At 36.6% G+C, this 13,925-nt stretch overlaps 1 protein-coding gene across 1 annotated transcript in view; it reads left to right on the top strand.

Annotated features, from left to right (window-relative positions):
- Positions 1-13,925, top strand: part of CEP192 (centrosomal protein 192) — a 77,583-nt gene that overhangs the window by 47,762 nt on the left and 15,896 nt on the right. Inside the window, exons 39-49 of the mRNA XM_059843441.1 lie at positions 582-697; positions 2,217-2,393; positions 5,155-5,245; positions 5,968-6,144; positions 6,690-6,950; positions 7,164-7,273; positions 9,341-9,450; positions 10,636-10,777; positions 11,358-11,530; positions 11,845-11,968; positions 13,749-13,854. Of these exons, the coding sequence (XP_059699424.1) occupies positions 582-697; positions 2,217-2,393; positions 5,155-5,245; positions 5,968-6,144; positions 6,690-6,950; positions 7,164-7,273; positions 9,341-9,450; positions 10,636-10,777; positions 11,358-11,530; positions 11,845-11,968; positions 13,749-13,854 (1,587 nt within the window). The remainder of the gene's footprint in view (positions 1-581; positions 698-2,216; positions 2,394-5,154; positions 5,246-5,967; positions 6,145-6,689; positions 6,951-7,163; positions 7,274-9,340; positions 9,451-10,635; positions 10,778-11,357; positions 11,531-11,844; positions 11,969-13,748; positions 13,855-13,925) is intronic.

The following is a 13,925-nucleotide window of genomic DNA, read 5'->3' as shown; positions in this document are numbered from 1 at the left end:
CCAAATCCACGGGGCAATATAGTTTAGTCCCAAATCCACGGGGCATCCCAAATCCATGGGGCAATATAGTTTAGTCCTGAACCACATCGGGGTCACCATTTGTTGTCTTAGATATCACAAGTTCTAGCATCATCATAGCAAAAGGTTTTTGTATTGTCAGAGCTTCATACCTTCTTGATGTTCCTCACAGGCAGCTCCTCAACGCACTGACTGTTCCAGATCCTTGCAGTAGTAATCTGACTCCCCTCACTCCTCTTTCCTTACTCTTATATATCACTAGTTCTTGTTGGTTACAGGTGTGGCCTGTCAAGATCAGGCCTGCCTCCAGTCTTCAGCAACTGGTCCAGCTGCAACTCATTGGGAGACAGGATCACCCTCTACATATGACTCCTATCACAAATGCCACATTAAGTGATGATACGGGGTGCTAATTAATAAAGTATTGAAGACTCCAGGTGTATTCAAATTGTCTGAATTGCATGTAAAACAGATGCACAACCAAATTGTATTACATTTTGTAAAAGTGTTTAATCCCTTAAAATTGGTAACTAACCCTCCCTTTTTCCCTTGCCTGCTTTCAGACATCAGATCAGGACAGCTGCTTTGCTGTTAAACCTGAGGACCTTTTCCTTTTTCCTGGAGAAGAACAAGTAGTGACTGTCCAGTTTTTTCCAAAAAGCACAATAACTACAGAAAGGTAATATAACTGATTCTGTGTGCATGTGTTAAACTGAACTGCTTTTGACCTTAAGGTAATGAACAAATTGAAAGTTTCACCCATATGAGAGTTTTTGACTTCAGTTGTTTTCATGAGTGTTCTCATCCATTACAAAAGAATTTTTGTTAAGGTTCGCCTTTTCTATAGAATATCTGCCCCTTCAGGTGAGTATAGCAGAATGAATAGATAATATTTCCCATCAAGAAATATTCTAAGACTTGTTTAGTGTAAATAAATGGAGTGAATCTGTGAGGGCCTTTATATGGTAGTTATTTCTAAAGTACAGAAAAGCTTCAAAATAGTTATTTTCAGCAGCCCCTTCAGTTTTTTCCCTCTTTCTCTCTCTGCTGAGGCAAAGGAAATGTTATTTCTGTTTTACATGTGAAAAAACTCAAGAACAGATCAGGATCCTAAATATTCATTTGTCCGCTGTAATCAGATGAAAGTTTGTTCTGTACAGCACTGATGTACAAGTTCCCTTTGCTGATGGATGAAGCATTCATAGTTTTGCTTGTTAGCACCTGTTGAACTTCATTCTGCAAAACTAACTTCACTGGTTCAAGTGACAGTTGTCATGTGAGAGTTTTTGGCAATGAGAGGGGTCTGACTCGTTTCTCCAGAGCAGCTTTCCGTCTCTTGCTACATGATTTCCAGTTTCTGCAAGAATGGACAAAGGAGTATCTTCAAAATATGTTCAACTTCACTGGCTAGCTTAAACAGGCCTCCCCAGTGCATTTAAATTAAACAATGAAGTTCTGTGTTAGTGACAGTATGATCCTATTGGATAGACTGAATTTTTACAGGCTTTAAGTACTCAGGAGAATTGGAGACTTGGTAATCTACATCCAAGTGCTGCCTAAAGACTAATAAACTAACTGAGGCAGTAACCAGAATCCATGTTCCCTGCTGATGGTATTCAGGGCTTTGTCAGCAGGCATCATAGGGATTCACTGTCAGCTAGAATGGAGATTCTTGAGGGCTTTTTTCCTTGAAGAGACTTGAAGTCTCTCTCTGCTATAACAAATGATTCAGGCTATTATTTAAAAGCTAGATTTCCTTTCTTGGTGCTCCTTGATATCTCAAACCTGTAAAAATTCAATGAAGTTTCTCATGGCATTCAAAAGGCATCTTTTTAATCTACAGCCAGACTTTGTTTCCTTCTAAAATTAGTCTGTCAAAATAATTAGAAATTATTATGGATGAAAAATACTTTTGAGCTATAGTCTCTGAAATATTTATCAGAATAATTTCCAGATGAAATACTTCAGAAGACTGTGTGAGGTACATGGGGCATATATACTTACAGCCCAAAGGATGTAAATGCAGGGCTATACCTAAAACTGGCCTATGTCATAAAATAAAAAGAAGTATTTGTAATTTTGCCTTAAGAAGGTAGTTTTAGAAGTGCCTATCTGTAATATTTTTTCAGTTATGTTTTGATTTCATCAGCTAATCTTCTTCTATTGTGGGATTTAAATTTATGCATTTATTTTTAAAGTACCTTGAAAATCCTTGTGCTGCCATCGGGGCCTCAGTTTGAAGTGATAATAGAAGGTGAGGTAGAATCTGGGAAAAACAGACCTGTATCTACACCTGGTGAATGCTCAGACATTGCACCCATCCTCTCCAACAAGCAGTTCATTGCCTGGGGAGCAGTATCACTTGGATCATCAGTGTAAGTATAAGTTGGACAGCTGTTCATATAAAATATCATGTGAAGTATTTTATATTGCACTTTTTTGAAATTAAATTTCCCATTGACATTGATAATTGGCAGTAATTTGTTCTGTGCCTCAAGTGAAAGAAGCAGTATATTGCAATTATTTTTCTTGTGCAAGAAAGTTTTGAAAACAAACTGATCTTGTTTGAACTTTGTCTATTTTGGAGGACTCTTTAGTTATGCTTAGAATATCTGGTTCTGTAAGTTTAGTGTGTCATGTACGTAGAAATGAGGAGAAAAGTATTTTTCAATTAAGTTGATAGGAACAATTCTGTTGGCTCTATTGATACCTATTTCTTGCTAGAAATTAATTATGCTTCATCTCATCCATTACAATGAACAGAATCCAGTCTGTGTAATGTAATTTGACTATCTGAATAGCATAAATAGTTGAACATCCTGTAATTGATTTGAATGTGTTTCAGGGTTAAAACTTCTAGTGCTGAAGAATCTGTTTTGCCCCAATTATGCATTATTTTATCCTTCAGACTACTTCTTGTCCACACTTTTTTAGTTTCAAGTTTACAGGTTTAGTATTCTACGCTTTAGTGAAACTGTTCGTAATTGTTAGGATATTCTTTGCTTCTTTTATAGGTAAAGTCTGCAAGTTTTGCAGATCTCTGTAATTATAATAATTATTACTTGGAGGACTAGTCCCCTGTTGGTTGATACTGAACCTTTTGAGGACTCTAATGATGTTCCTGGTAGTTTAAAATCAATCCATGTTTGTATCCAGGAACAGATTCTGATAGCTGCATTTCTGTTTTTCTGGTTTATTAGGACGCACTGTGCTTCCAACAGTGGTTTTGGTTATTTGGTGTGTTGTCTTAGATATCACGAGTTCTAGCATCATCATAGCACAAGGATTTCACATTGTCAGACCTTCGCGCCTTCTTGATGTTCGTCACAGGCTGCTCCTCTACACGCTGACTCTACACACTGACTGTTCCAGGTCCTTGCAGTAGTAATCTGACTCCTCTCACTCCTCTTTCCTTACTCTTATATATCACTAGTTCTTGTTGGTTACAGGTGTGTCCTGTCAAGATCAGGCCTGCCTCCAATCTTTAGCAACTGGTCCAGCTACAACTCACTGGGGGACAAGATGACCCTCTACAATTCCCCCTTTTTCTTTTAACCACAGAGTTGCAGCATTTCCAGAAGTACATATTCAAATAAATTAACATTATGACATAATTCTAAATGAAATATACAAATAAGAGTTATACAAGTGTTCAAAACAGCATGTTACAGCACAGACATATATATATATATATTTCTAAATATTAGTTCAGTCCTACAGCTTTTCCCAGTTTACAAAAGCACTTATCTTCAAGGTCTTTTACACTCATATTTAACAAACACCAATAGCTGTAATTGACATATTTTAACAATAGTTTAGTGTTCAAGTCCAGTTTCCCCTGAATCCACAGGGCAATATAGCTTAGTCCCGAATCATATCGGGGTCACCATTTGTTGTCTTAGATATCACAAGTTCTAGCATCATCATAGCACAAGGTTTTTGTATTGCCAGAGCTTCATACCTTCTTGATGTTCCTCACAGGCAGCTCCTCTACACACTGACTGTTCCAGGTCCTTGCAGTAGTAATCTGACTCCCCTCACTCCTCTTTCCTTACTCATATATCACTAGTTCTTATTGATTACAAGTGTAGCCTGTCAAGATCAGGCCTGCCTCCAGTCTTCAGCAACTGGTCCAGCTGCAACTCATTGGGGCCAAGATTACCCTCTACAATCACCCTCTACATGGTGTTTTGGGATTACTACTTCTTTCCTGTATGCTGCTATCTTCTTATTTTCTGTTCCTCCTGTAAAACAGTGTTGAGGAACCCTTGGTTTTAGGAAGCTGAAATTATTTCTGTCATTTTGTTTCAACAGAGTGCAAAAGAGTGTGTAACAGTGTTGATAGAGAGAGGTTTTGCTCTCTGTGTCCTCCACTTTAATTCCAGCTACATGATCCATTCTCTTATGTTGTAGCAGTTTTTGGGCTTGTCAAATTCATGTGTCAATGTTTTTTGACTTGTTAAAATGACAAAGGCACTTACACTTGCTGGAGATGTTTCCTACCTCTGCTGAGGAAAGCTCTGAGTACCAGAAGCCTGGTCAATGCTAGGATGTATCACAGAGAAAAAAAAAAAAAAATTCAGTTAACCTGATTCTGTTAAGTGACTGTAACTTTAGCAACACTCACTGTGTTACTATTACGTTGAGAAGTATATGAGAAGGAAAAGTTACCTGAATTTAGTTCTTTACGACTGTTCCTGTGAATCTGGGCCAGGACTGCTCATGAGACTTGGTTTCTGCATAACTAAGTCTCTCTGGATAATCTCATCATAACTGTGTCCTGAAGTGGGGACTTTTAAGGAGTTTTTGTATTGATACAATTGCTGGTTTCTTTGAAAGTTCAGTCTGTTAAGTACAGTACTTGGAACTACAGAAAAGTTATATATTTTTTATATATATATGTATATTTGGGGATTGTTTTGCTATGGGTATTTGTGTGGTGTATAACAGTGTAGGGTGTGTAAGTTTGATAATACAGAAATAGCTTTTTATTTAACATATTCTATTGTTCCAAGAGGTTATTTTTTTCCCATTAAATGACTTCAAAATTGACTGGCCCAGTTCCATTGGTTCCATGAATTAATATATGCAGTTAATTTGGATTTGCTTTAAAATCTAACCAAATGTATTTTTCAGACAGAAGAAGTTAATTATAAGAAATGACTCTCCATCTATGACCCAGCATTTAAGATTGTTGATAAGAGGCCAGGATCAAGACTCCTTTCAGGTGCCTGCCATTAAAATTTCTCTTTAGTGTTTATGACAGTTACCAGACTATGTTTATAATGAAAATGTTTTTGCCCTGGAGTGTTAGCAGGCTGTGTATTTGTTTTGAGGCTGCCAAGATGAGTGTGGTAGCAGAGCTTAAGCTGCACTGGTGTCCTTGGGAGCTGCTGAAATAGGAGTGCTGCAGCAAACTGGAGCTCAGTTTATAGCTCTCTAAGCTGCTGTTTCACAACAGAGTCAGTACTTGGTGGAGTGATCCATCAGTGGCCCTTCTTGCAGGAGGGACTCTAGACAAGGATAGAAAAACTGGAGTTAGTCTTTAGGAATTACCATAGCTAATGGGTCTTTTTGTTATGTAACCTGCATTGACTTATATCCCTCTTTTCCCTCAGATGTTCAGATTTTTTTTAATCTAAAATCTTATACTGACAGAGAATTAATGTACTGCTGGTAAAGTTCAGCCTTGACAGGTTGGGGATTGAGGACAAAAAAGTCAGTCTAAACTGAGAGGCATTGAAGTGTTCATTATGGGAATATAAAGTATCTTGGACTTTGTCTTTTTCATTGCATATTAAGCATTGCAACTTTAAATATGCCATTGTCAAAGAAGTTAATGTGGAGTTCAAAGAAGTTAATACTTCCTTCCTAGTGTAATAAGTTTTACTGGTATGTTTTTTTTTTTCCTGTTATAGTCACTCAGTTCTGATGTCTTTGTTTTTATAGCTGCAAAGTATATTTGGATCAGAACAACGCTTAACCAGTAACTGGGAACTCCGAATGCGTCCCAAAGAAGATACTAACATATACCTGATGTTTTCTCCCACTCGAGTAACTTGCTGCTTTGCAAAGCTGGAAATCAAACATCTGGGGATTCAATCAAAGACAGGAGTGAAGTATACTGTAAGAGTCCCAACATGACTTAAATAACTAAAAATTTTAAATGTACTTTTTTCGTAGTTGTTGAAAATCTAGTATCAAATAGGTGTTTCTGTCAAAAACCTGAACATTCAAGATCCATATTATGGATATCTGTATACTTGTTAAAGTAATATTTTATGCTTTGAACATGAGTATCAATTTTGCATGTAATTAATTCCTTTGAGAATGATGAAATATGTAATATATTAAAAGTACTATAGTACTGTTATGTACTATACTAAAAGTAGCCTAAGATTTTAACTCTAGAAGTGTTAAAAAATCTGAACTTGTCTTGTTCTATAGGTAGATCTTCAACAAACTTGGAAGCAGAACTTGAAAATGATAGAGTAAATTTAAGCTTTTCTATTTCTTGCAAGAGCTTTTCAGTTCACATTTTTAACATTTTAATTTGTTTTTCTGTAACTCTATATAGTTTACCATAGTTGTACATAAATGTGTTTTACTAAGAAGCTTTTTTCATTTGAAGTACTTTTTGTTTTGGTGGTGGGTTTTTTTTTCTCTCCCAGATACCGTTATCTGGATATGGAGGAACAAGCAATATAATTTTAGAAAATGTTAAAAAATTGTCAGGTAGCTTCATGGTTACACTGGAAAGCTCATTGTCTGCAAGATCACAGAAAGCTTCCTTCCACGTGAGAAACACAGGTTCCCGGGCTGCCTATGTTAAAGTGCTGTGCTTGGGAAGTCTGCAGACAAAAACAGTGATGGATCCTCAGGTTATGACAGTGTCTCCAGAGCAGTTTGTACTAAGAGAAGGAACACATGAAGTAAGTACAGTGCTTTGTTCTGAGCAAATGTTATGCATTTAAATTAAATGTCATCAGTGAAAATGTCTGACTAGTTCTTTATTGAAATCTCACCTCTTTTTTGTTATGTCCTGTTTCACTTTTGATTGGAGTAATCTGTTGACTCATAGCCCAAACATTAATGCAAACAATAAGATTTTTTTTCCTCGGTGCGTTGTCTATTTATTTTATCAGGTGATTACTGTAACATGGAATCCAATGGAAGAGAACTTCCATCCAAGCGTGGTGGTATCGACACTATGTCTCTTTTGGGGAGATGAAGTTTCTAGGCAGCAGTATCGCAGGTAAGATGTGCTTTGCTGTTGTAACAGACAGATGTTTAATAAGAAGTTACAGCTAGGAGTATGTGCTGCCACAAGTAGGGTTTTAATGTGTTTCCAAAAAGAGCAAGAACAAGCTCAAAGATGATGATGATATGTAGAGATCTATTAAGCCTTGCACATGCAAGTTGTTGATGGGGGTTTGTTCCTTTATGGCTTAGCTTACATACTGTAGCTAGAATCCTAGTTAAGGATTTTATTCTGTTTTAACTTACTTAAATTCAAGTGTGTTGGGTTTTGGGGAAATGTTTTCTTTTTCGTATTGAAGGAGATCTGTGTTCTGTCTTGGTATCTCTCTTTCTAATGTGTATGTAACTGTAATTTTTAAAGAAGAGGCTCATGAAGAGAATAGTACTAGAGAATAGAAATCCAGGAGTATTACATTTCAAACAAAGTTCATGTCTTGGTTTGCTGAATTCTGTTGATAAAGAATGTGTTTGAGTAGATGTGTATATGAGAAAAATAACATCCACATATGCTCATGACACACAGAGGAAACTTGTTGAGAGTACCTTGCTGATCTTAAATAGTGGCCATGTTATTCTGCGTTTCAGTTTGTCTAACTCAAACACACAGAAATGGCGTATTCTGCCTTCAGTGACATAAGTGGCACTTGTGACTTGTGCTGTCCATGGGGTTCAGTGTAATGCAGAATGTTCTGACTAGGTAGAGCAGCAAGGTGCTGATAACCATAATTCAGTGCAAAACTTCAAAACAGCATTATTTCATTATTGTTTTTAAATGCCGTTGCCTTGACAATGTATGATAGTCATTGTGTATATTCTTATCCAAATGAAGTGTTAAACATGGCTGGATTTAACTGCGTGGCTTTGAATAAGAAGCTCATGGAATAGTTCCTGATCTTGACAGGAAACTGGCTTATTTTAGATATCTTAGAAGTTGCTTGTTCCTGTTTTTTTGTATGAATTGTTTTGTGTGAGGCAATGCTCTCTATCTTGGAATCCTCCTTAAAGGGATGAAGTACTTAGGGAACAGTTTTGGTCTACAGATCAACAGAAAACCCATCTAGAGGCTGAATACAACTACATATGTATTATTGGAAACTTTTTCTTCTCTAAATTCAGATTCTGGATGTTGTTATGCATGCAAAATTACTCGATGATTTTATTAGTCAGCAGGCTGGCATATTGTTCTTGAAATTAGTGGTCTAGCTGGTTGTTTCTTGGTGGGAGTTTTTCTGAAATCTCCCTTGATAACTTGAAAGAGATGTGTATGTTTTGCAATGACTGAGTTCTCCAAGCCAATCCAACCCCATTCTGTAATTATACACTAGAGTGGGAGCATGATTTGTGACTTAGGGGCAGGAATGTGAAATTAGTACTCTGCCTCATCTGCCAGCTTGTGCCCCAAGTTCCTTACTCCAAAATTATATATAGTCAGCAGCCCAGTAAGTAGCTTAGACCTGAGAGTTATTAGTGCTCAGGTATTCTTTCCTCATCCATGGCCCTGACCTTATCTGAGTGCCAGATTTCCTCTTGCTGACCTGTAGCTTCCCATTTTTCCCAGGACTATTTATATCCCTGTGCCTCCCAGTCTTTTCTATTCTGTTGGCAGTCATGCTCCTTGGCTCTCTGTTCCTGATGTTGGCTGGCACCTGCTGCCACTCTGACATTGACTAGTCAATTTTTCCTCTCAAAAGACTTTCACTTGTAACCAAAATAGCATTCTCCTGCTTCCTGTGGTGATTGAAACATCACTCAGATGCCTGATGTACTTATCAAAAATCTAGGTAGGTGTAACTGACAGCAGAGAACAAGTATGGAAAGACAAACATATGGTAACCATTATTTCAGTGTTTCCTTTTACTCTGCAGCAATAGAGCAGGTATTTCTTTAACCATTTTAAGACTGTGAAAAGACTTCAGTTTTAAATGGATGCTCCCAGATTTGAGCTTGGTGTAGTCAAGATGAAATGAAAATGATGCTGGATTATTATGATTCGTATCAATCTTTTCAATTTGTTGTTTCTAGTACTTTGTTTAATTTAATGAGTCCTGTTTACCTCTAACAGAGCTGTGATGTATAAAGCTGAGGTAGAAAAACGCATCATCCCAGAAAACAACTTAGTGAGAAATGCTGTATTTGATGAGGAATTTCAAGGGGAGCAGCTTGTGACAGAAGGTAAGACTATGACTTCTTAAAAGAAAAATATAATACTTGTTTCCATGTGGCAAATGGGCTTTTGGCTTGAATCCTAGTTACTTTTTCACTATTTTTTTTTTAATAAATGTAGAAGAAAAATTCTGAATTTGGACAGTTGTACTGGACAAAGCTTTGTTGTATTTTCTTTCTCCAGTTCAGCTGAGGAGGAGTGTGATAGAAAGGCTTTGGTGGGCACCTGGCATCCAGCCAGGGTCAACCCATCACAACAGAATGTGCCTTTTTTCATTCAGTATCTATTTATTTAAAGGATTTTTTGTAATTTTCTCCTAGGAACATGAAACCCCAGTCTGTAAATATAATAGCATTGAAAATGCTGAGTTTATTTGGAAAGTATTTGCCTTACTAACTATTTGGAAAGATTCAGTTTGTTTTAGACAGATATATTTGAAGATTGAGAGGCAGGCAACTTGGCTGACACCAAAATATATTTTTTTTTTTTCCTTTCTAAATTTAATAGCTTTTTCTTCTGCTTGTTAGTAAGAAATGCATTAATAAGAATACACTATATTGTAATGGGTTCCTTAAAGCGCCTCCCCAAGTTTTCAGTCCGATAAGTGTCATGAATAAATTTACTGTCAAACCCTATTCTTGAGCTAGTTATATTCACATATGGAATTACTTACTGTCCTAAGGCTACTACACCTGAATAAATGTGGTCTGTTTCTTTCCCTGTGAATTGTATATTGTCTTTACTTGGAAAAGTAAAGATTTTTTAAATCATTCATCTTAGTTGAGGTGAAATCCTGGTAAACATTAGATACTTGGGCTCTGGAGTATCCTTTGAAGTTGTTACGCCAGTGTTGGAGAAAACTGGCCTAAAAGCTTACTCTAATTTGGCATAGAATCAAATTAGTATGTAGCATTTGTGTAAAGGTGGAAATTATATTGTATTCTTTTTATATTTATTGTTTTATATGTCATATTATATCTTATAATAAAAAAAGTATTCAGATTTATATATTATATTTGATGTTAGTGTTGAGCTACACCTGATAACTAAGCTTGTAGGAAGTAATTTTGGAATGATCTAGGATTTCTTTGTTGATGGATTATTAACTAGGTCTATGTCTTAAATCTCTGTGGTGTAATTTCTGAATATTATAGAATTTTCCTTATTAGAATTTCTCTATTACTCATTTTTAGTATGTGATGTCCCACGAGAGACAAATGATATCCATCTTTTCTATGCAAATATGCAAAGGGTTCTCCTTTCTGTGGTTGGATATTCCACTCATGATCAGGATGGCATTCAGCAGTCTACTGGACCCCAGTTGGAATTGGGCAGGTATTGGAACCATAATTAATAATTACATTTATGTAATTATGTTTTTTTTTCTTGTGAGGGTGGTTAGGCATTGGAGCAGGTTGCCCAAAGTGGCTGTGAAGTTTTCATCTCTGAAGAAATCAGAAATCTGGCTGGGCAATGTTGTGAACTGCCTGGTGTAGCTGCCCCTCCTTTGTGCAAGGGTGTTGGACTGGGTGATCTCCACAGGTCCCTCCTGATCTCCACAATGTGTTACACAGCATGCTGTGAAACTCAGCTTGCATTGCCTTATTTCTCTATGCAGTACTTGTTTTCTCTGTATATATTCTTAAATTATTTTATATTATTATCTTCTGAAGATAATTGTTTTAGTTCCTCTCATTCTAAATGACCTTCCACTTCCAAACATTCTGTGAAAAAGCTGTGTCCTGGTGTAGCTGCTGGATTGTTTTATACTTAATGGAGAATTGAATTAAATTGAGGGCCCATGTAAAAAGTATTGTACTTCAATAATAAAATTTTGAGAAATACTAAGAGTAGGCTGTTATAATTATTCATGAGATTTTTTTACTGCTTTTGCCTAATGCAGTCTTATTTTCAGGTTGGAGAACTCCGTCACACCTACTGCTACAACTTTGGACGTTCTTCCTGTTAAAGGACCTCAGGGTGCTTCTTTATCTGCAAAAACTAATGATCTAACTCAGAATAAATCAGATGCTCAACAGACTTGGGCTGTTACACCTGAGTATTTGACTTTGACATCTCCTTCTCTTGGTAAGTATTTTTTGAAGTTAATGAAATAGCCACTTAAGTGTTAAGATACTGTACTGCATAAGATGTTTGTAAGTGTGGATTGGCCAGTAATCTTTATGCAGACTTGATTTGAGCACAGTTTTGGATAAGTCATCAGTGATTATGTGCTCTGTGTATACATACAGAATGCACTGCATACCCATGAAGGTTTTAAAGTAATGTGAAGGTAAAATAAGGCAGAAAATGTTTTCTTTTCATTGCTGCATCTCCTTATCTTGGTTATTTTTGTGTATTTTTGTATGTGTTAGCTTTTTTTTTTTTTTTTTGTGTTACAGGTGAAGCAGCAGATACTAGACGTGTACAAATTCTCAACAATTCCAATCGTATGTTGACATTTGAACTTTCATGGCCAGCTCACTGCCTTACTGTAACCCCACAGCATGGAGATGTTGAACCAGGGTAAGTATATTTCCATAAGTTCCTTTATGTGTGAAAGTGTGGTGATGTTTTGGAGGAATTTATTTTTAGTTGAAGTGTGTAACCAGTTTAGGAATTTTAGTTGGCTTTTAGGAATTTCCTTTAGTTTGCTTAGACTGCACCCTGAAACTATTTTAGTTCCAGGATATAGACTTTTTGTCAACTGACAGGCAAATCTAGCTCTTTTTAGCACCTTTTCCTTTAACAGTTGTGTGTTATAGGAATATTCTTCTGTCATGAGTAAAATTACTTTGATGCCAGTATTTTTCTGTGCCTGGAAGTACTATTATTATTGCATAGTTTTCAAGGAGCTGGTTGGCCAGTGGAGCTGAAGCTTTAAAAATCTGTTTTCACAGTAGTTTTTTGTTTAAAATTTAGCTGTGCATTTAAAAACAAAAAACTCTTCCTCCCTTCCACAACCAAGAAGCAACCCCAAAATTACAGTTCTTATAGAAGGCTTCTCTTCTGGGGATTTAGCATTTTCTTTAGCAAATCTGCTGATATACCTTACAACTTGATTTTGGGATTCTTTTTATTTTGAGAAAACTCGGTTTTGCCATTCAACCTTTGGCTTCTCAATATCTGTAGATAAGAAAATATTGACAAGCCAGTGTCAGCTTGCCCATGCCTCAATTAGGGTATTCTTGGAAAAGTAGTGATAATATAATTATATATTTATATAAGACTTTTCACATATGGCTACAAAGACTTCCACAATTTGTGCTTGAAAGGTCTGTTCGCCTCTCCCTTCTAAATTTCTGGTGTTTTTTAAGGTTCAGTTCAGAACAGCTTTAAGACCCTGTTATTAAACTAATCTCATCTTCCAAAAAAAAAATGTCTCCCACCAAAAAATAGGTATTACTTTCAGAATTATATTTCAGTAGTTGCTTTAACTTTGAAGATGCTTACCCAAAATACTTTCTCTTTAGTCCTGCCTCACTGATTGCATTTTCAACACTTAATTTCATATTCATGTAGATGTAAATTTCTGGGAAACTTTCATCACTAGTGAGAACAGAATAGAGTTTCATGGACAGGCCAGGATATCTGCCACTCATTGCAGATTCAGTCAGTGCCAAGAAAAATAGTCTCAAGAAGCAGTAACAATGAATGACTTTCCAGTAGCTGTGAAAGTAAGGGCATACTGAGTGTCTCATACACCAAATTCAAGATTGTCTGGATGATTTCTTACAAAGAGGGTATTGAAGGCCTTCTGCAAGCAATTTTCTTGCAGTGTAGAATTTTAAAATGTGTTCACTGGAAAAGAGTGAGCAGAATCCTCACATTTTGGGTCCAAGTAAGTAGTTTGGATCAAGAACAGAGGTCTGCAAGTAGGAAGCAGACCCGTGGGAACAGCTGACTTAAGCACAGCAAGCTGCACTTGCCCAGTTTTCTATTCTTCATGACCATCTCCTCACAGTGCCAAGGGCAGTCAACCTGTCACAATAGGAGCCAGCCAGAATATTTTATACTCTGCACTGTGAGGGCTGGAGCCTGCAGAATCCTTGAACTGAGTTAGGCCATGAAAAGAGGTGATCTGATTTCTCAGTGATGGTGAAAGTAGATCTGGGATCATGGCTATTAAAGCTGAATAGATGGCATATCTGACTACCTTAGATTTAACAATCTGTAGAGCATCTTCACTTACCTGCTATCTTAAAAGTGCATAATTTTTTTGGGTAGGCTGGTGACAAATGTTGTAGATACTGATTCTAGTATGAGAGTCATGCTAGTTGAATTTTTTAATTTTTTTTTTTTTTAGGAGCAGTACACTAATTCTGGTTAGTCCTAATCCATCACTTGCCACAAGGCCCATATTAATTCCTTGGAGTGGCCTAATCTATATCCATTGTGATAATGGACTAAAGGTATGTGGTTTACTTGAGACTTCAGATTGCAACTTTTTATTTTACTCTGTCAGTTCTAATAAAGTTGCTAA

The sequence above is a fragment of the Haemorhous mexicanus genome, chromosome 1, assembly GCF_027477595.1.
Source record: "Haemorhous mexicanus isolate bHaeMex1 chromosome 1, bHaeMex1.pri, whole genome shotgun sequence".
NCBI lineage: Eukaryota > Metazoa > Chordata > Aves > Passeriformes > Fringillidae > Haemorhous > Haemorhous mexicanus.
Note: the sequence above shows the minus strand (reverse complement) of the source record. Positions and strands in the feature narration are given on the sequence as shown.